The 23,078-nt window shown below is 42.7% G+C and overlaps 1 protein-coding gene and 1 long non-coding RNA gene across 2 annotated transcripts; one reads left to right on the forward strand and one right to left on the reverse strand.

Moving 5' to 3' along the window:
• The first annotated feature begins 619 nt into the window (after positions 1–619).
• LOC147652429 (uncharacterized) lies at positions 620–5,951 on the forward strand. The gene is made up of 2 exons (XR_015287856.1): positions 620–2,847; positions 3,147–5,951. It is a non-coding gene; the product is annotated as an uncharacterized LOC147652429 (long non-coding RNA).
• Positions 5,751–22,714, reverse strand: CCND1 (cyclin D1). Its single transcript, XM_086892420.1, has 5 exons — positions 22,113–22,714; positions 20,204–20,419; positions 19,569–19,728; positions 14,351–14,499; positions 5,751–9,267 (listed from the first exon to the last, which is right to left on the reverse strand). The coding sequence occupies exons 1-5, from the start codon at positions 22,308–22,310 to the stop codon at positions 9,112–9,114; spliced, it is 879 nt and encodes a 292-aa protein (XP_086748546.1). The 5' UTR covers positions 22,311–22,714; the 3' UTR covers positions 5,751–9,111.
• Between the last annotated feature and the right edge of the window lie 364 nt (positions 22,715–23,078).

The raw sequence follows: 23,078 nt of genomic DNA on the forward strand, positions 1-23,078 counted from the left end.
CAGGGAAAATGGAGATCTGGGAAGTGTGAGGGGAGTTCAGCAGGTTCCCAGTTGCAAGTTGTGTCTGGGACTGATGTGTAAAGGCCAACTGTAGCAATGCACTGCTGAAGCACTTCAGTGTGTCCCAGGGTTTGGAACTGCAGAACCAGCCTAGCCTGGGGTGATAATAAAAATAATAATAAAAACTCTGTGTGCTATTTTGAAAGCTTGCACAGTGAGTTCATTTGTAGCTAACCTGAATATCTCTTTGACGTCACACTGTGAATGCTCCTACCTTTATCACTGGAGTGTTTATTCCCTAAGTGTGATGATCAAATTTTTTCAGCATTTTTTGTGCTAGAGTTCTTTAGTACTGCTTACCAAATGCTGCACTACTGTGTGGAAGGAGATACGGTCCCTAAGCTCATCTGAAATGTAGGAGACTTCCTAAATCCGTGGAGTGTATGAAAGGTGAAAAAAAATCAGACGTTGTTCCACTTGATTCCAAAGCAGCTTGCTGCACAATGTTTTAAGTTATTTTATCCTACTCTATAACCATTAACTAATTGAGCACTAGTGCAGTGTTTTGTGTATCTGGTTTTGGGAAGATTTCTGAATAGGAATAAGAAAGGGCGTAAAACTATTGTCTTGGAAAAATTAGCTATAGTAATTAAAATAATATAAAATATAAAATTAGCTATAGTAATTAGCTAATTAGTTCTAGTTGTATGGGATTTGTTTGGGTGATATCTGAAATAGTGTCCTCCTGTCTGAAAGAATTTAACTGATGCTTGTCCCTAATAAAACCATGTAGTCTTATTTTAGCAAAATGTTCAGTAGGAGGTTGATTATTCAGTCCCTGCATTCTGACTGTGCATCACACAGAATCAACTCCGCATTTGTCACTGTCTTCCATACCTGATTTTTAGCCCCCTATTTCACTGCTTTACCTCAACACTTTTTAACTTTCAGCATCTTCAGGATTCTGGGGAATAATCAACACTATGTGGAATCTTGATAGTAGGAACTGTGAGTCAGCAACCCTTTAATTTTTTTAGTTGCAGCCATTGTTCCAGCAGCAAGCTTTGCTCCTATTGTCCACTGTTTGTCCAGCTCACGTTTACTGGACTGTGGGAACGGATTAGGGTTTCAAGGCTTTTTTTTTCTTCTTGCATAAACTCTTGATCAAAGACATTCCTTGGATGACAAAACACTGTATATACTGTGTCACACAGCCCTGACCAGACTGCACGAACAGTAGTTTAAAAACACATGCCTACATTGTTCTCTAAACTGGCCTGCTTTTTTTTTTTTTGTTTTGCAATGTATGTGTAGACATTGAACTTTTGAGACCCTGTTTACCTCTTTAAAAAACACGCACACATACAGAAGTTACTGTTAATAAGCACTTGACAGTTTCTGAAATACAAGTGAAAAAGCTAATTACTCTGAGACTAAGAACATACAGAACAGAATGTAATTTCTAAGCAGAGCTAGGAGTTATATCTGCAGTGTATTTCCTTCCTGAGGAGACCTTCGTTGTGGGGCAGGTAGTCAGGTACACTGGAAACCCCAACCCACATGAATTATGGCATGATTTGATGTGTCATAGCCAGACCACCTGATTAGGGTAGAGAATGATTGGACCACAATTTGGGAGTTCGTTAACCTGCTTCACCATAAGTACACCGTTAGAACCACATTTTGAGAACCTGGTTTACTATAGTTTTATGTCTTGGTCTTTTAAGTTCTCTTATGCAGTAGGAGGTCAAATTTCAGAAAATTCCTGTAGCATCATTATTCCTCAGACTAATGAGAAAGAAACAAATGGTGTTAGAGAAAAGCATGGAGCTTTTCCAAGGAGCCTTGCCTTCTGATTTGCCTGAAATACTCCTACAGCAGAAACATGGGGGAAAGAGATTCCTGAGGAGGTTTACAGAGGGATTTAAAAATATGGGAGGGCTGAGTTTTGGTGGTTGGAAAGCTGTTTGTAGAGGAGAGAAACAATGTTGTACAGGCGTGAGGGTTTGCACTGTTTGACTCTGCAGCACTGTTGAGCACTGTCATGCAGAAGTGAAGGCAGTCTTCTTTCACTGACATTGAAAAATCATATCCATAAGGGAAGAACCCTTCTGATCCTTTGCAGTCCAAGGGTCTCCATGGAAAGAGAAACCCAGAAAATACGTGTCTGACAGATATGTTGCCTAAAAGGAATAAAATGGTCAGAGTGAGTGACTGAAATGGCTACAGAAACACTGAGTCAAATCCACAAAATAAATGTATTACACTTAGAAGAAATAATGTTTACTTATGAGTAAATAATTCATTATGTCTTCTGGAAATTTAACAGTATACATTGGCTGAAGCTTTGCTCTTCATATGTTAAATAGCCAAATGTAAAGAACTTTGGCCTGTGGGTGTTCAGGGAGGAAAGCAAACTGTTAAAAACAACATCCATACTTGAGCAATCTGGAGTGATACAATCTAATAAAGGGGAGAAATGAAACATCAAAAAGCTCAATTGCCCATTGCAGACAGTTTGCCCTCAGAGCAGTGGCTCAGGACAGGAGGTCACTGCCTCAGGCTGGCTCAGGTGTGTTGTCATAATGCCCTGCTGGTGCTTTCATGGGCCCTTGGGAGAGGATCTGCCCCTCACAGCCCAGCTGCTTGGAGACTGCTGCTAATGTCACAAATCACATCCCAGCCATAAGCAGCAATGTGGTGGCTGTCACGGGAGACCAGGCATCTATGGAATATGGCTTGTGAGGGAATTAAGCCAAGTGTCACAGAGCTGCTGCCAGGTGGGATGGATGAAACAAAACCACTCTGCAACACAGAATCTAAAATGTATTTACTCAACAGGGAAGGGTGAGTGGGTAGCAATTTCCATTCTGTGATGCACATGATACAAGTGTGACTCAGAGCTCTAGACCTCTGCTCCCTACATGGACCCAGAGGAGGATTCCTTTTCTGGTCAGTCCACATGTTAGGTCCTGGCTTGGAGCTTGGCCCTTGCATGGCACAATTCCTCCTTTGGTTCAGCATTCCTGATGCTGGTAGAGATCTGTACCTGGAGCTCTCTCCAGCCCTAAGGGATTGCCCTCTTAGCCAGTTCTTTCATGTGTCTGTCAGCACAAGCACTCCCGGCCCATTCTCTTTTTCCACAGGTGGTGTCTTGCCCTCTTCTCCTCCTGTAGTTGAGGTCCTGCACCAGGCAGGGCCCCCACAGAGTAAAGATGCTGCCTATGTGCCTTATTCCCCATTTGCCGTGGACACAGCATCCTTCTGCTAGTAATTCCTTCTTCATGAGAGAGCGCTCAGGAAAATGATGCCTGTGAATACTTGGTGCATTCCCTGAAATATGAGATGTTTTAATGCCTGGTTGTCACACAGGCAGAAAGGAGGACAGGTCTAGGTAGGGCTCTGCAGGTGCTGTAGGATCTGCAAGGAATTATTTGTTTTCATTCTTATATGTTTATCACATTTAAGATGCAAAAGAATATTTTTTGCCTTCCTCCTACATTTGGTCCTGCTTGGCCATAAAGAACAGAATCAGAGGTCTGGCAAATGTCACATTATCAGTGCAATCCCATTGACTAATTTTTAATCCCTTTCTCATCACTTGATTGGAATATGGTGAGGAACTCAGTCAGAAGCCACATGGAATCTATGCTGGCCATGCCAATGCAATTACTATGAGCAATTATATTTGTGGGATCATAAAAATACCTTATTTGTCTGAAGAGATACATTTCACATAAAATGATGCTGACAGGAATTCATTAAAATGGCATAATTTATAGCTTTACTGCCATTGTCCCAATGTAGCAATCTCAGAGTATGTAGCCCACGTGCATGGACCATTCCCGTGACTCTTAAAAACAGTTCCAACCTTCTCTCTCTTTCTCCTCTGTCTTCTAGAGTTTTCTATCACTTAAAATGCCAGCTGTACTTGAATGCAAGTGGATTATGAGTTTTTTCATTTTCTAGTTCTTGTCTATTCTTTAATAAAGAGCATTTGAATTTAAGTGTTCATAAAAGGTCCAAGATTGTCAAATGGCCTGAATGCAGCAATGGAACTGGGGAGGTTTTTGGGAGGCCTGTAGAGGTTTTTCTTCATACATGTCTCAATTTGATACAAAAATTACAGTAGTTTTCCCTTTAATAAGCTATAGCATAGCCTAGCTGAATTTGAATATTTTTTATAGCCTGTAGTAAATAGTTTTTCTTGCTACATTCTTGTCTTTCTGCCCTTTGCAATGTGAGTAATACTGGCATAGCGCACCCAACATTAAAGTTTAGGAGTCTGCATTTAGAGATGATGTTCAGAAGGAAAATGTAAATAATAGAGCTGACTATGTGGGCTTAAACCTACCTTAAGTCACAACACTTAGCTTAACAGCATTTGTTAGAGATAGGAATGGCAAAACCTACTTAACACATTCAACCAAACACAGGTTTACATTTCTCAATGAATCACTGCAATGTTTTTATCAGCACAAGATTTTTGTCAGAGGTCCACATCCCCTAAGTGTGTCTTCACTTGGTTTTCAAACACTTAAGATCAGAGAGATGAGCAATCAGCCATACAAAAGTAAGCTACTTGTTCCTTCTGGGGTCTTTGGGGTTTTTTTTAATATGCTGGGAAAAATGAATCATTTTTGGCCCAGACCAGTGTAACCTTCGGCTCGATGTGTTTTTGAAGTCCCTGTGAGTTTAGTTCAGGTCGTCTTTCAGTGTTTTACACCTCCCAGGGTCACTCACTGTACAGAAGAGCTGCCCATTTCAAATGGAACAAACCACACCCCCTTTGTACTGGTTTTACTTCACCCACCTGATCTGGGATTTTACAGTAGGCCACACAGGCTTCAGGTTTCTGGCTGAAATGACTGGGAAACCACTGAGCTCATACAAGCTCATCTGGGATTCTTCTGATGCAGGTGGTTTCCCATCTAGTGGTAACTGCCCTGAAAGGGGCTTATTCTGCACTAGACAATGATTAGCACGTTAGAAGTTAGCTCTGGAGTTTCATTTTTCATTTCCTGTACTGCTCTCGCTGCACAGAATCAGTTGTAACATGAAGTTTAGTCAGTGGGAAACTCAGAAGGCAGATACTGAATTTCTAATTTGTGACAGGGAGGACAAGCACTTGGCCTTTTATGTAATTATTTTAAAGCAGAAATAATTTCACAGGATAAATTACTTTGGCATGTGTATTGGAACACAGGCTATATTTTTTTTTTTCATTTTACTTTGTAATAATATATAATTCTTGCCCTAGGTTCACTTCTTTCTTTACATACTTTAAGTAGGCTTTAATGTTTTTCAGGTTTATTCCTTATTATCTTAGCTGTAAAAGCTGTGTCTGAGGGAAAGACACAAAAACTTCCACTGATGAGAAAGTACCAGCAAGCATTCTGTGCTATCCAACATATACTATGTTTTACCCTTTATTCACATGAACCACCAAAGGGCATTTTACTCTGACTAATTTCCTTTGATCTTAAAAAATAAAGTCTTCAGGCAGGAAAAAAATATTTTTCTTCTTTACAAAGACACGTTGGTGTGACAGGCAGACCGTTACCTACCCACAGCTCAAAACACCCACAGTTTCCTAAAATAACAGCAAGAGGTCTTCAGCTTTTAAAATGTGGAGAGTCAAACCTAGAAAATGTCATGTGCTTTACTCACAGCACCGGGGAGTTGCAACCATTCAGCATTTTCAAGGCAATAAAAAAAAAAAAAAAAAGTAAATTAAAAGACGACAACAGTTGGGTTTTACCAATTTTATTTCTAGACTTTAGATTTTTTTTGCTGGAAACTTGTCTGTTACAGGTCTGTTGGTGAAAATGTGCATTTCAGACCAGTGATGACAATAAGTACAATTAAAAATGTACAAATCTGAATTGCTTTTGCTTACTACAGATTGTTATAATAACGTGACAAATAAAGCATCTCTGTTGGCACATGAACCCACTTATCTGGATTTGGCCTTTTTCAGTACATACAATATTTTAAAGAAATTTGCAGTACACACTGCCACTCAGTGTAACACATAATAAAACCAACAAGCACTACACTCAATAATCATGTTTGGTTCAGAGACACAGAGATGCCACGAACAGAAGTGTTTTATGAGGTAAGCAGTAAGAAATGTTCCTGAAATTTGGACAGAATGTATCCAGTCCTCCTGGGTCCTGCGACTGCTAGTAGCATTGCAATGCTTATTTATGAACTATGTAGGATCTCAACTGCATTTGCCTCAAAATGAGTTTTAATTCTGTTTTGGTTTAGCAGCATACAGGCAACAGCTAGATTATTCTTCAGCATACAACTCTGTTAGCTGGCTTATTTATGAGATTTACAGGCTTTTTTTAAATTAGCATTATGCTATAATTAAAAAAAAAAAAAACCAAAACAAACAAAAAACCCTAGTATATCATAACAGATTAAACACACAAAATACTTAGAGTTCCAGAAGATAACCTATCATACCAAATGATGTGTCCCAGCTGAGGGAGAACCACATCAGGTGGCACACAAGAGTTATATTATAATGCACCTTTCATATATCAATGTGGCTAATAACACAGCTTAAAACTACTATGATAATAAACCCCAGATCAGACAAAGAATCCAGCTTTATAAAATGCATAATAAAAAAAAAAAACAAAACCACAAAAAAAACCAAAAACAAAAAACAACCAACGCTTGACATTACTTGATCTTCTGAAATGTCTGCTGGTTTTTAAATTAATGCAGAGACCCATTCAGAGCAATGTTCGATGCATTTCCATTTGCAGTAGAACTATGAGGCACTGTAAGAACATCAAAACCTGGTCTAGACACGGGTAACTGAAGTATGAGGTATTGTGAAACAGGAACCTTTTTTGGAATAGAGCAGTAATCACATTAAGTAAAAATTGATCACATAAAAAAATCTACAAAAAAAATGATGTCAATAATATAATTTTCTATGAGAAAATTAAAACCTATTACATGGCAGTATATGACATTGTATAACAAAAAAAAAAAACAAAAAACTGATCCACAAAATAGCAGCAAAACACAATGACAAAGATACAGAAAAGCAATGTTAATTTTTTTTCAAACCATGCTGGGAATTTATCCATAGCAGCTCAATAAAAATGGAGCATCCACTCCTTTTCTTTTATCTTTTTCTTTTTTTTTATCTTTTGATTTTTTATCTTTTTTCTTTTTTTTGTTCTTTTATTTGTTATTGTTTTTTTTTTTACAATCAACACCTTAGTGGCAGTTTTCTCACATACATTTCACCATCATATTCTCCTCGAGCATCAACTTCAACAGCTATGTCCACGTCCCTTCAGCTACTTTCTAAAATAATAATAAAAAGATACATAGCCAAGATGTGCAAATTTTCTATTTGTAGCTAAATAAAAAAAAAAAAACAAAAATGGGGCATATGCTGGAATAAAAACTTCTTTCAAGTACTCCAATTTTCATATCTATTAACTATGGCGTTTTTTCATGGTTAGACTGCTTTTGTAAATGTATAGGAAGGGGCCAAATAGACTGCTTGGTTTTGGGTTTGTTCTTTGAAGCGTGTCCTTTTTTTGCTTTAATAAGCTGGGTTAAAACTGCAACATCAAGGGTAGAAAGATTTTCTTTTTCAAAAGGGGCGATTGCATTAATTTACAAATGATACTGGCCTTACGAACATCCTCTGCAATAAATATTCTTTTTAGCCTTAACTATAAATTATATATTTTAGTGTTTAAAAACCTTCAGTTGTAAAAACATCTAGCGATAATCCTTAAAACTATGTGTCCTATATGTGAACCTTTAAGGCCCCTAATTTATAAAGATGAGTTGGCACCAAAGGATTCTAAACTTCAAACTTTTCTATAGAAAAGGAAAGGAAGATATCCTGGCAATTTGTGAATGCAATTTTCTCTCACTGGAACACAACCTTCGGAAAAAAAGAATCACCTCTCCTCTAACACCATAGTTAAATGCACTTGCTTTGCAATTCCAAGTTTGCCAACAAGCACTTAATATATTTCCAAACCATTCCATTAAAAAAACAAACAAACAAACAAAAAAAAAAAACCTCCCACACAATAAAAGAATGTATTTCCTATATCTAATGGACTGAAAGTGCTTTGAATGGAATGGTTTTAGAATATTACAAACGAACAAAAAAAAAAAAAAAAGACTGAACTGTGGATTGAACCTGACCATAATTAGGCTGAATATCTGTGGGGTCAGACCAGCATTTTTACACAGGTAACTACAAAAATAGGAAGATTACAAAAATATAATATATTATGTCACTATTTCGGTTTCTCTTTATAATAGGGTCCTGTATGAGTAGTACATTGGCCTTTCCCAACCACACTAAGCTGGAACCCTACAAATGCCTCAATGCACAGGCAATCCACAGGCACAACAACAAAAAAAAAAAGATTAACATATAATAATGCTGCATACTAACATACACTAACTTATGGGTTACGTTAACCATTTATAAGGTGAAGAGGATAAAAAAAACCCTAAGGAAGTAAAATAAACATTTACAGATGAATTATAAAGTGACTAAATGCATAAGCAAGCAAGATATAGAAAAGCCTAGAACTGCGTTAAAGCTATGCTTTTTAAAGAAAAAGAATATTTCATTTACTAGCTAAAAAAAAAAAACAAAACAAAACCCTCTTCTACTTTAAAAATGGTTGGTTGGTTTGTTTTATATGTAAGAAATCAAATCTAATACCTCCCCTGGAGACATTTCGTGTGTTAATGCCTATTTTTACAACATACAGACAAGAACACTTTAATATAAAACTAGTTGATTATTATTGTATAAAATCCTCTATTTTTGTAGCACAAACCCCTGGGGGTAATGCAAATACTATTTTTTTTTCTATTTTTAAGACAGTTTTTGGGGTATTTTTTGTTTATTTGTTTGTTTGAAGTCACAGATGGAAGGGAGAGCAAGAAAAAAATATAACAAGACTGGTTTTCCCTTCTGGTATAAAAATGTCCTGGAGAAAAGGGTTTCTGGGGGGGAGATCCTGATGCCGATTCCTTCTCAGATGCCCTTTCTTTGTCTGCTTTTCTTGCCAAGCAAATCCATGTAAGAAGAAGTCCTCTTTAAATGTTCACGTCTCGCACATCAGTAGGTGTGCAGGAGAGGTCTGCTTCGTCCTCTACAGTCTTTGTTTCTGAAGATACATTGTGCTGCTGTGCCTGGCGTAGACTGGACTCGAGGAGGGACTCAATCTGTTCTTGGCAGGCTCGTAAACAATCCTGCAGAAGGGTGCAATGGAAGGGGGGAGAGAGACCCAAGAGTCCTTTAGAAATATCATAGGCTAAAATACCAGTTTCTTGACAGAGCAAGAGAAACATTATCAGGTTATCTGGGAGAGCAGAAGGCTGGAAAGGAGGGTGGGAAGAGCAGGAGAAGCACCCGACAGTGAAAGGAGTGGATGAGCAAGCTTGTTTTTCTGCAGATTGTACCTTGCACTGCTGCTTCTCTGCCTGTGCTGTTTACAGTTCTGTACAAGCCCATTGCTCACAACTGTGATTTCTACTTTTACTCCAGGACTCCTTCAGCAGTAGAGTCTGCTAGAAGTGATGCTCACAAACAGTAACATTTTTTCCCCAGGCTAAATTCCAGTAACAGGAAGTTCTTAGAAATGCCATACATATGTTGAGATGCCCATGCCCTAAGCTGTCTGCCAGCTGCTGCAATGTCCAGCTGTGGGCAGCTGATAAATTCCTAACCCTCAAAGCATCTCCAGAGATGGATTGAACAGGACAGTACAACCCCAAAATGGAGAGGTCCCTCAGAAGCACCACGAAGCACCTCCCTAACCATGCACTACCAAGTCCATCCAAGCTTTCCGTGTGCTACCACATCCCCCTGGAAATCTCAGTCAGGGTGAGAAGTTTTTCTCTCACTTCCAAAGTGTTTTCTCCAAGCCAGATGTGCACACAATTCTCCTGGGGGTTCAGGAGGGTGCACAGGGAATTAGAAAGCCATAAAGAACTAAGAAAGATCCTGTCTCTGGTGGGGAAAGGCAACTTCCCCCAGGCATTGTGCCATACCATGAGGAGATATATCAGATTCCCAGCAACCAGAAGGCCTTTTAGCTCAACCTGCACAACTTCCTGCAGGGTGTAGAGGTCTGTACACCCACTGCAGTGGCACAGAAATGGTGCCCTAAATAGGCCAAACAACCCCACAGCATTTTGCCAAAACTCATCCAGCATGCTGTTTACCCTTATCTTTATAACAAACATTGTAAGCTTTCCCCCCCAACATCTTTAACTCCGTGTATTAAGGACTTTGAAGTTTCCTTTCAGCATTGCCTTTTCTGATTTAACCTATGACATGTGTTAGCCCTTGCGGTGAACCCAGTCTTCCATGATAAATTGCCGTCAAAAGTGTTAGGATGTGCATGACTGAGAATGAATGTTGTTTTCCTGAGAGGGTGACCTGCCTGCTGTTTTCTTTATTTCCCAGTTTCAATTCTGCCTTCATTCAGAGGCTTCTTGTGTGATCTACCAGCTTTTCACTGATTCCACTACCACAAGAATCTCCTCTGCCACCAATAAGGGCACATGGCATTTGGGGTAAAATAAGATTAGAAATCCAAGCAAACAATTCTCTGCAAGTCCTTTCTGAGAGAGAGGGAGGTTAATCCTACCTCTAAGCAGATCAGACCATCAGTTACAGCTCACTGAAAACACATAACCTATGACCTTTCCTGGTTTAAACCCTAGTGTAATATTTCCTCTTGACAGAGACACATAGTGTTTTAAATGACAAAAAGAAACACCTCATATCCTAAAGTCATCATGCCTTTGGCTCCTGCATACCTCTCGCTTCCACAAAAAGGTCTCTGTGAAGTCCCTGCACCCAGCCCTCCTCCAGATATAACAGATCAATCCTGACTGTAAGGCTCCCTCTTGTACCACAAACCTCCCTCGCCCTTCAAGTCAGACACATTAAAGAGGAGCACACCAACACAGTTTTAGGTGTTCCTGGCTTTACAAAGCCACTTCGGAGGATAATTCTCTTTTAGCACGTTTAGTGTTCCAAACTGAAAGCGTTTTCTTTTTCAGAGCAAAATTAATCCTCTTGGGTTTTGTTTTGGGGTTTTGTTTTCAGGTAAGACTGGATTTTATGGTGAATTTTGATGGGAACTTTGTGGGGTTTTTCTCTAGTCCTGACTATTTGCATATAGTGTGTTTGAGCTCTGAAAACTAAAACCATTCAAAAGAATTTCTCTATATACCTATTCTTCTCCCTCTGGAGTCCAGTTTTGAATTATTACATAGGACTATGTAATTTAGAGGTACTTTTTGCCCACATATTTTTTTTCATTTAAAATTCTCAGAGTGCAGCTTGCTGTAACTTTTTTTAAAAACAATTTTTACAATTTATTATGAATAATGTCTTAAGCTACAGTTGAATGAAAAGATTTTTTTTACTCTTTAACGTATTTTGTCCATGTCTTATTCAACCTATTAGATAAATAGTTTGCCTGTAGGAATGTGTTAAGAGTTAGCAAAAAACAGCTGCTAAACATAAAATTCACTGTGAACAACCTCACCAAAGCTTTTTTCATTCTCAGTACTTCCCAACACTGAAAAGCAAATAAAAAACTTGTACATTATTCTGATAACTTCTCCCAACAACTTTTCTGCTTCACTACCCAAATTTTCAATGCCCACAAGTTTGTTCAAGGTCATAAACCCTTCCTGGATTAATTAAGCTCCTCAGTGAAAAAAAAAAAAAAAAAAAGAAAAAAAAAGAAAGTAAGAAAAAGAAAAAAATACTTGCTAGCTTAACTGATGTGGTCAAATACTTTTAAGATCAGACTCCAGGGTCAGATAGGAAAGGAAACAAACAACAACAAAAAAGGAACTGCTTGGAAATCCTTTGTTCCTGCCTGACCTGTTCTGGATAACAAGCACATGTTTGAAGGTGCCTCTGAGAAGTGGCAGGCAGGAGGCGAATTCCAATGCACTAACAGACAGCATGGAGACCCAATCTAATCTAGTTTAGCAAATTTCTGGCCTGGAAATGAATGTCAGGTAAAATTCCATCTGTTTGAATGATGGGGTCACGAATAGAATGATGGAAGACAGCCCAAGACTTCTAATTGTGATTATCTGATTTCTAATTACCCCTGACCAAAGGCAAAATGGGAAATTGGACTCCTACCAACATATAAACATGAACCATGAAGGAATTCCAATCAGGTGATATTAATTTTATTTTAGATTCAGCTTTCTTTGAGACTAAAGGTAAAAAAGTGTAATTATGGAACCTGAAAACCAACAGATCTGCTGCTCCAGCATCAGGGGGAATACCAGCCCTGCTCTTAACATTCCAAGACTATCCAGTATATATCCAGTATTTATATCCAATATAAACATGCTCCCTAACAGAGGGAACCATCACTGGAGCATAACACTCTTCATACAAATCCCTGTGAAATGGGATAGCAGGAATGGCATTTGATACCATGGGTTATACAGATAGGTATTTTGGGAAAGTCTCCCTGCAGGGCAATCATGCTGTGTAGGAAACGGAGCAGATTCCTCTCTCAAAACAACTGCAGCAGAAGTTGCTGTTCCCCTATTCCACTCCAAACACAACAATATACCTGTACATACACAGAACTTTACAGATTGCTAATTTTCTGTAGCAATCCATTCAAAATCCTTATTTCTACCTGACTCATGAATATATTTAGCACTGGAAGCTGGAGGGGAGTCACTCCCTTTTCAAATTGTTAACTAAGCCCAGGTTAAACACTGAAAATCACCCAGGCCTTGAAATCACTCAGGACAATTAAAATGAAATAAACAAAAATCCTCTTTTTTGCTAAAGCAACTTTTTCAAGAGCTCTGTCATCAACTAATTCAAGTTACATAAGGACAGGCCTTTCTGCACAGTGTGAGAGAATCCACTTTAGTGCCTGGTATGAGGAATGGTTAAATCACCTTGTTTGAATCAAGATGCTGCCTGAACAGATAGCAAGTATTTTCCCTCAGTACCTGCTTCAAACATCCCAGCCTGGACAGTGGCCAAACACACACTGGAATTATCTGCATTGTTCATAAACTGACAAAAAGCATCACATGTGCATACCAAACTGAGCAGCCCATTATTTCAGCATTTCTTAGAGTATTCAGCATTTCAGGTTCTTAGAGAATGTAACACTTCCACACTGTATTACCTCAGCTGCAGTGACATAAGTGGCAAAAATAACATGCTCAATACTGAGGTACTGTTCAGCTGATCAAAATAGCACGGTGAGATACCACATTTTTCAGCAATTGTTTCACACAGTCTATCAAAAGTAAAATATTATTTTGCAAATAATTAATTGCAATGCATTCATCTTTCCAGAAATCGCTCAATCCTCTCAACAAAGCCCAATTACACAAATCCAGTTTTGGACTGGGACAGTTTTCTATGCATTTAAATTATTAACTTGTAAAATAATTTAACGGCATCTCCAAGATTCTGCACCCTAACCACAGAGTTGTCTTTATTTGACTCATTGTCCAGCGCTTGGAGACCTCACAAGAACCTTTTTAAAGCATCTATTTATTGGTCTCCCACATTGTTACAAAACAAAGCTCAACTCTGCCCCAACTTCACACACCATTATGACATGGATCATTGACTTTAGGTCTTCCTTGTAGGCTCCCTTCCTGGCCCATTCACTTATGAAAGGTTTATTGCCCACTAGTTACTGATGTGCATCTCCTGGAAGCTGCAGGGCAAAATGAAGAGTCCTATGAGGACCATCTACCTTGTCAGAAAGTAGTGGGACAAGCATTTGTTCCAAAAAGGAATTCAATACCAGCTACGGTGCTGGTCTAGCACATAATAAACCAAATTAGATCATTAGAACTCTTTTAAGAAGAGCTTTTTCACACCACTTGGCACAATAAAAGGCCTCAAGAATGGTCAAAGATAAGGTCAGAGATACCAGGAGGTCTCAGTAACTGTTTTCGGGTCTTATTCCCCAAGTTTCACTTTAGCGGGGCTCCTGGTTTAATTATTCCCAGCCAAACACAGCCTCTGCCACATCCTAAAGCAGTGCAGGGCTTCCTCCTCTCCCAAACACCAGAGCTGGGTGTGCCTTTCCCATCCAGGAACTGCAGCAGCATCATCACAGATTATCAGTGGGCATCACGACAGCCAAACAAGCAGGCTGTGCACAAGAGAACACATTGAGAACCCCCACTCTGAGGCTTGACCTTTCCCAAGATTTACTGTCAGATTAGCTCCCATGCAGTAAGCAGGCATTCATTCTTAAAACCCCTTAATGCAGGAGATCAACCGAGAGAAAGAGTCACTTACCGGATCACATTTGATAACTTGTGATAGGAAATGTGTGAGGCATTGATAGGAGAGGAAAGTGTTAGTGTTCCCCAGATGCAGGCCTTGCACAGCTGCTACCACACTGCCAGCTGCGATCATGGAAGGTGGGTTTGAAATAAATTTAATATCTGTATGAAGAAAGGAGAGAAAAAAAAAAAAAAAGGAAAAAAAAAAAAAAGACTGAAATGATTGCTTTAGGAGAAGCCTGTCCATACCCATACACTCTTTGTACAAGCATGGCTTTCAGCTGCCAACTATTGCATCCAAAAAGGCAGGGAAAATGGTGAGCAGAAAGGTGTCTCCTGCTCTAAAACTCTTACAGGTCCAAACCTGCAAACACTTATCCACATGAGCAACTGCTCTGCAGAGAGTGGCCCTTCCTAGCACTGGGCCTGGGAGGCCATTCATCACTTTGAGGTACTTTTATCATAAGCAGGGCCCCCATTCTTCCAGTGTTAAAATATTTTGCTCCTGTGAATAATTCCGTGGGGGTCAATGGCATTGCACATCTGAGAAAACCTGTTCACATCCTGCAGTGTTTTGCATGGTCAGATCCAAGGTGCATTCTAATGATGAGTCCTGGGGCCCTTTAAAGCAGAAACCTTTGCTCTGACACTCAAAGGAATATTGCTTTAATGAACAACATCAACAAAAAGAAAGAAAAGAGAAAGAATGCTTAACCCTGTCAGGAGGCAGATAATCCATATTTAAATTAAGGTTTCATCTTAAAAATGCTTTGTCTCAACCTAGTCTCTTGTCAGTGGCTGCCATCCATCCTGGCAACAGGGATTTAATGTAAATGTGGCATAACTAAGTGACGGGGGTCCCAAGAATTGGCGGACAATCAGTTACATTCTGATGTGACACCATGCTGACAAGAGGCTGGGCCCCCTTCCAGACTGCATTGCTGTAGGTCTCTCCACAAAGCCACTCCCAGGATCCCTTAAGGGGCTATCTCTGCCATTTAGCATGTTTTTCCTTTGGGTTTGTTTGGTTTGGTTTGAGTTTTTCTAATTTTTTTTTAATAATAATAGTCGAGATTTTAATGATAAGATTCTTTTGTACTGAACAGGAATGCATTTGATCTGTGGCAGTGAGCACCTTGGAGGAGAATCAGGAACAAAGATAGTAAGTGGCACAAGTCAAGGTCCAATTTTGTGAGGGAGAAAGGAAAATGCCACAATGTACACCAGAACCTGAGATACATTACTTCAGCTTTTATCAGAATAAAACTTCCTCTAGGTTGGAAAAATATAAACCATCTGTCAAACCCCTGAATGAAGTCAAAGGAATGGACAGCTTAGAGGGCTCAGTGGAACAATTTAAGTATTAAATCATGCATCTCCTTTATTATGATAAAATAACTTTTGTGTAAATGTTTTACCAGTGGAACTAAAGCCTTCAGGACTCTGTGGAAGTCCTGGCTCTGAATCTGTTTATTCAGACACTTCTGACACTCCACTGTGGCCCTGACCAACACCCACCTTCAAAGGGGCACTTCACCCAGCATCCTACAAACCTCCAAAATTAAACTGATACACAAAATTCTGGCCAAGCTTTAATGATGCACTGCCAGCGAAAAGGCAAACTCGAGCTAAAGTAATTTCATTTATGTTAAAATAAACATATCAAAAGAAATTTGGTTTTCCCCCTTTTCCTAACCTGCCCGTTTCCAGGCAGACATAAACACACGCATCTTCTAGCAAGCTGCTGTCGTTCCCAAAACAGAAAAAGCAGCAGTTCAGACTGCTTATTGGCACTGTACCCGTTCCAAAGCCAGTCCTGAACTAAAATACTGACACAGAGCTGCAGGTGGACTTGGGAAACAGGGGATTCCCAGCATGGATCCCACCAGGATGGGGTTGCTCAGAGGGGTAGGGTGGCAGTGCCTTTCCGACACTGTTTACAGAGCTCCACAAACAGGACATGACCAAAATGTGTCACTTTAATGAGCCCGTCCTGACAGGATCACGTTTGGGATTAATATTTGTGTTCTTCTTTTAAATGGAGCAGTAAACAAGAACATGAATTCATAGTCACACCCTCATTCTTTCCAAGGTGGAAAAGTGATAATGAAGTTTAAATGACCAGTTTGTGTCTGTCCCTATAACCACTCCAGACAAGCAGCATGGACTGCCTTTTTGTTGCAACTCAACAAGGAATTATTTGTGGCAGAGGCCACTAATTTCAGCATATTAATCAGGGGGCCCCTCTAGCCTGTAATTGGATGCCCCCAAGTGAAGAGTGTGGCATCATTGTCAGCCTCCATCGCCTCATCTTGCGCTATTGAGCGCTCAGGAACAAGGGGGCTTCGGTGAGATGAATTAGACCTGACACAGCCACAATGGGGTAGGGGGCCCCATCAATTGAAGCACACATCCCCAGTAGCCTATCTGAGACTTCATCCAAAAAGAATAAACAACTTCAGCGTTGTTAAAAAGAGAGAGAGGGAGAGAGAGAGGAGGGGGAGGAGAGAGAAGAATGCCAGCCACCCTGAAGGGAGGACAAAGCAGGCATATAGGCGCTGCAGCGCTTTAAAAAAAATTCCTAACAAGGCGAGTCACCCCTTTTCCTTTTTAAATGGAGCAGCAATTCCATCCGTCTGGAGAGCTGGGGGCTATGAATGAAAATCTTTTCATTGAGGCAAATCAAAACTGTGAACATAAATCACTTGCTGCAAGATGCAACAGGTTCCAACTGGTCACATACCTTGAGACTTCCAATTTTATAAAGGCTGGAGAATGGGAGAATTGTAACACACTCTTTTCAAAGGGGGGATCTTTCTTTCTCCTTTGGAGAGGACCAAAGCAACAACAATAATAACAGTAGTAGTAATAATAATAATAATAATAATAATAATAATAATAATAATAATAATAATATATAGGAAGGAGCCTGGTATGTTTTGATAACCAGAGAAACATAATGAAATGCTGAAGCTCCAATATTTGTTGCTATTCATTGTTATGCTTGTATAGAGCTGCAGTTCTCCCTCAACACTGGTCTTAACTTGGGCCAAAAGAGGCCTGCTTCCTTTTGAGCTCTCCCTGCCTTGCTCAGCCATGCCAGAGCCCCATTCATTAAGCTCAATTATGTGTTAACTTCAAAAAACCCCGGTAATTTTTTTTTTCTTTCTTTCTTTTTTTTTCTTTCTTTTTTTTTTTTTTTTTCTGCTTTTTCTCCTGAACCTACCACAGCACAAAGGCATCCTTTGGTGAAAATGGATTTTTCAAAACCAAACCAAATCAAACAAACCCATTTCTACTTCTACTAGCCAGACAACTGGAGAAGGAGCTTAGGAGGAATTCCCCTCAACTTCACCTTGCAGTGTAATCTTCTTTTTCTGGAGCAAACACATACACACTCACCTACAAACACTTCCACAGCCTTCACCTTGGTAAGCCAACTGGCCAAGGGTTTGTTTCCTAAGCAAGCACTATTTTGCAGTCTCTTCCTATGAGAACCTCCTTTACAGAAGAGGACACAGGCAAAGGAGAGACTGCACTTGCCCCTGAGGCCACTTGAGTGAGCTGTCAGTGTTTCCAGTGGACTTTGGATCAGGCCCCACAGCATCCAGGCAGCACAAGGCATTTGCAGTCCATCTAGGTTCATTTTGGCAAGGGGAAATGCAGCACAACCCAGCAACAGCAAAGCAAAGTCCAGATGCTGCTTAAGCCACATGTGATCTTCACTAGCCAACAAAAGAAGTCATGAGAAAAGCGAAAGGTAGAGAAACCCCTGACATCCAAAAATAACAATAAAAACACAGAGCCTAGTGGCAGCCTTCCTGAGCGCTTTATATTCCCCAGGCAATATTCCCAACTTCAGTAGGGAGCTGAAGAGGGCCTCAACTCTGGTGAGCTCAGCGCTGTTTTTTTTATAAGCTAAGTAAAACTCCCAGAACATGGTTCTCATTTACTGATCCATTCTCCAGCTGTGGTGTGTAGTAGTGTTAAATAAAGGCTCTGGATGTGCTTCCTAAAAGAAACATAACAACATCGACAGTAGATCAAAGTACTGGACTCTTAGCAAGTCTCCAACCTTTGAACTACTCTTGTTTTCATCCCTGTCATTGCCAACACAACAACCTAGGTTAAACATCCCCACATCCAAAGGGGAGCCCGGGTGGCCGTCCTTTTTAGCTTCAAACTTAGCAAATCGTGCCTCCAGAGTTGCAGCAGCCTCGTAGCTGGTAGAACCTGGCGTGGAGGGACACAGTGGACTTTCCCAAAATGTTGCTGCCGGTGGTTTGAAGCTTGTGGCGTTCCCAGCACCGAGCATTACTCCAGGCAACCTCACCTATGAGCTGCCCCTCATGCTGATGTTAGGCCCAAGATGAAGAGCAATGCCAGTGTTTATAAACTTCTCTTTTATGGCTTGGTTGTTCTATCTTTAGGCCTTGCCGTGGGGCCGGTTCTGTGAAATAAAACTTTTTTTTTTTTTTTTTTCCTTCTGAGTGCGTGCCATCTTCCTTCAAATTTTATACCAAATCCAACCTCTGGAAAACAAGCTACACGGCATTAACGGGTGCTACCGGCCCCGCACATCCCACCGAAGTTTTGGAGCGTGGATACCACGACTCTTTGGCATCTTTGGAGGCCGGCCCTGCTCATGGCTCCAGCACAGCACGTGGTCAGGAGGGTGCAGATGGCAGCGGCTAGGTCCTGTGCCAGGAAAAGCCTCTGTGCCGCGTGGCGCGCCTCCAATCCACCAGACACTGAGGAGGGGGCCAAGAGGCAACTTGAAGAGGGAAGGTTTAAAACCCCACGCAGTGCTATTCACAGGGAAAATCTCCCTCCACCTTTAAAAACTTGTCCTAAAGAATGAATCCACACGGGGAGGGGTTCCCAGCATGGGCAGTAAGCCTTTTGCAGCCCCCACATAAACCCGGTGTGAGGAGGGGAGGAAATGGTGCCACACTGAGCTACGGGCGGGGGAGGTGGGGGGATTGTCCCTCTCCCTCCCTGACAACCACACACAACTCCGACTCAGAAGCGAAATATCTTCTGAAAAGAAAAACTTACCTCTGGCAAAGTAATCCACCTTCTGCAAACAAGGGGCAATAATCGGGGCTTAAACTACCTCCCCGCAGCTCTGCGAGCGCGCCTGAGACCAACAGCTACGGGAAGCTTTACAAGCCGGGGGGTGGGCGCGTGTCGGGGAGCAACGCGCTTTGCGCAACGTGCAGGGCTCATACCTGTAGCGCACAGAGCCACAAAAGTCTGAGCATGTTTACGGATGATCTGCTTGGTGTCCTCTGCCAGAGGCATTTTAGTAAGGAAATGTTCAATGAAATCGTGGGGGGTCATTGCAGCCAGATTCCATTTCAGCTTATTCACCAGCAGCAGCTCCATTTGCTGCAAAGAGAAGAGGGAGGGGAAGGGGGAAGGAGAGGAAGAGGGGGGAGCGTAGTTAGAGCCGCTCGCACACGGTGCCGGGGGCGCAGCGCTGGCCCGGGGTCGGGGCGGGCTGCGGGATCCCCCCGCGCTGGGCAGCGCCCGCCGGGGCCGCCAGGGGGAGCCCGCGGGCCGCCCAGCGCCCCGGGCCGCCCGGCGCGGGGGGGTCCCGCTCCCGATCCCGGCTCGGCCCCATCCCGGCCCTATCCCAGCCCGCCGGCGCATCCACAGCTCCCGCCCGCCCCAGCAGCCCCGCAGTCACCACCGGCGCTTCCGAACGTGCGGGCTTGCCGTTCACTTTTTTTTTTTTTTTTTTTTTCCTTTTTCCTGTATTTTTTATATATGTATTATTTTTTAAAATGTTTGTTTCGATTTTTTTTTTTTTTTTTTTTTTTTTTTTTTTTTTTATTCTTGAAGTGATTGAACGTGAAATTACCAGTAATTCGTCGGGTCTAATGGAGTTATCTGTATAAATGCACAGTTTTTCTGCGGTCAGAGGAATAGTTTCCTTCATTTTTGAAGCCACAAACATGCAGGTAGCTCCGAGCAATTGCAATCGGCTTTTCTTGAGGGGTTCAAACGACAAAAATCTGTCCAAATAATTCATAGCCAAGGGGAAAACTTCCTCTTCGCACTTCTGCTCCTCGCAAACCTGCAAGAAGGAGAGAGATCGTTGAAGAGTAATTTAATTGAGGCGAAAGCCAGGCTTGTCCCGCTGCTCTCGCCCTCCCTCTCCCCCAGGCTTTGCAGGGCAAGGTTGAAGGAGACGAGGAAGAAACGCAGTTGGGGGAAATGGATAAATATGGGAAAAGCAGCGGCATCAAAGAAAATGAAAGTCACGAGTGACAAAGTGGGGGGAAATGTTGCGTTAGAAACCCGCAGGCGATTCATGGCAAAAGGGGAGGGGGTAATCGAAGAAGAAGTCCGTGCCCAGTTTTCCAGCCCTTAAGAACAAATTTTTAAAAAGGGAAGAAAACGGAAAGCGGAGGAAAATGTGAACCCCCGTGGTTGGTAACGGGGTGCAGAGCCGGGCTCGGCCCCGGATTTATTTATTTCGCTTTTATTTTTTCATCTAATTTGCCGTTGTGCTGCCGATTCCCCGCTCTGCTCGAGACACAAAGGTGGCGTCCAGCCTCATTTCCCCAGACGTCATCTTTTCAAAAAATATTTAAAAATATTTAAAAAATTATTCGAGCTCTCAAAAAAGGCTGAAAATGAAGCGGCGGGGGTCCTTTACCGAGCCCCGTGCCTCTGGTCCTTCTGGGGGGCTCCAGGGGGATCCCCCGAAGTAAAATTCACCGCCTCCCTCTCTCGCCCTGAAGCACAGCCGGGCGCGACATTTCCCAGAGCAAGGCAGGGCGCTGCGGTTTCAAAAATTAATTAAAAATACATCGCGGGCACCCAGAGCTTCCGAAAAGGCATGAAAATGTAGCCCAGCTCCTGGGGCTCCCGCTGAGAGCCCCCCTAGACGTGTCCCGCCAGGGACGAGGCCCTTTCCAACTGGCTTTTCCCCAGCGACCTTGCCGGCTGCCGCCGCAGCACAACGTGCCTTTGAGGGGTGACCGCAGCTCCAGCCTCTCTTCGCGCTGAACAAAGAAACTTTCACCCTGCAACTCCCCCAGAAACGCCGGAGCCCCTCCGGCCGGTCCCCCTGCCCGCAGCCCCAGCGGGGTCCCCCGGCCCCCGACCTTCCTCCCCCGGCCCCTTCCCCCGCTCCCCCCCGCCACACACACACCCTTGGCTTTGCTCCCCGGGACTTTCTTCGTTTTTCTCCGGATTAATAAACACTTTTGCTTTGCAAATAAAAGAACAAAGATGGCGCATAATACTGGCACGGGCAGCCGCTTGCATACGTGTACAAGGATATTAATTTAAAATAAAATCCCCAGAAAACACGAGCTGGCAGGGGCAGGCGGCGGCCCCGCGCGGCCGGGGACTCGGCGGCCGGGCCGGGGCCGCTCCCCGCCGGGCCGGGGGAGCCCCGAGCCGGCTCTGCCCCGGCTCCCAGCGCCGGCACCGCCTCGCTCCGACGGCCGGAAAAGGTGCCGGGCACCCCCCGACCCCCGGGGCCAGCGGGCAGGGGCGAGGGGGGCTCGAACGCCGCCCCTCAGCGCCGGGACCCGGCTGCGGCAGCGGGGACACGGAGCCGGCGACAGCGGCGGCAATCACCGCCACCTCGGGCCGCTTGCCCTCGCTCCACGCGGGCGTCTCCGAGGGCAGGCAACGTGTGCCGCGCCGGGAAAGCGATCCCGGGGGAGAGGGGGCAGGAGATGGGGCAGCAGCTCCCCGGATTAATTCGTTTCGGTGTCGGAGCTTGCAAGGAAAAGTCCCCGAAAGATACAAACCTCCAGCATCCAAGTGGCAACTATTTTCCTCATATATGGCAAGATTTCTTTCTGCACGCACTTGAAATAGGAGACGGAGGGCGAGCAGGTCTCCTCCGCCTTCAGCATTGTCTGCAGCACCCTGTCATTGAGGAGGTTGGCATCCAGGTAGGCTCGTCGGATGGTCTCCACCTCGCAGCACAGCAGCTGATGTTCCATGTCTGCCTTCGTCGCCTCGAGTTAGTTCTCTGCAGCAGGACTGAGTCAGTCGCTCGCTCGCTCTCTCTCTTCCCCTTCCAGGAGTCCCTTGGATGCTGCTTCTGCTACTGCCGCTACAGCCCTCTGGAGGCTGCAAAACTTTCTAACTTCCAACAAAACTCTCCTGGTGTAGTCCCTGTGACGTTACTGTTGTTAAGCAGAGATCAAAGCACGAGAGAGAATGAGAAAGAGAGAGAGAGCCAAAAGCAAGGGGCAGAGCCCTAAAGCCATCCCATAGGCTTCAAGTCCTTCCCCTTTGCTTAGCTTATAGAGAGCAGGGTTTTAATGCAAATGAGACAAGGGCTCGCTTTCTTCAAGGGCAAGGGAGAGGTGGGGGAAACCCAAATTGTCTCTTCAGTGGATCATGCATAATTTTAAAAATGGAGCGAGTTCTGCACTGGGAGCCAAATGATGAATGGGGCTAAGGCCACACACAGACCCTAGGGAGAGATATGCAAGGAGACTTAGTATTATTTTACGGGGGCACCGGGGAGGGGAGCAGAGCAGCACCAGTGCCTTACTGTTTAATAATAATAATAATAATAATAATAATAATAATAATAATAATAATAATAATAATAATAATAATAATAATAATAATAATATTGCTGTCACCAGCGCGTACCTGCCATACTGTCCTTTAAAAAGGTGCACTCCCAATCTAACACCTACTCTTTGTAGCTGATCCCAAGGGAAAACCTTTCTCCTGTTTCCTCAGTCCTGTTTTTC

The sequence above is a fragment of the Cyanistes caeruleus genome, chromosome 6 (genome assembly GCF_971803275.1).
Source record: "Cyanistes caeruleus chromosome 6, bCyaCae1.hap1.1, whole genome shotgun sequence".
Classification (NCBI taxonomy): domain Eukaryota; kingdom Metazoa; phylum Chordata; class Aves; order Passeriformes; family Paridae; genus Cyanistes; species Cyanistes caeruleus.

Bases quoted from the DNA above. Each gene is read 5' to 3' on its own strand.
- CCND1 (XM_086892420.1), bottom strand. From the start codon at position 22,310: ATGGAACATCAGCTGCTGTGCTGCGAGGTGGAGACCATCCGACGAGCC. The intron at 20,420-22,112 runs GTTTGTATCTTT...TCCTTCTTGCAG, and splicing joins TTGCCACTTGGATGCTGGAG to GTTTGCGAGGAGCAGAAGTG. The intron at 19,729-20,203 runs GTAATTTCACGT...TTCTCTTTGCAG, and splicing joins TTAGACCCGACGAATTACTG to CAAATGGAGCTGCTGCTGGT.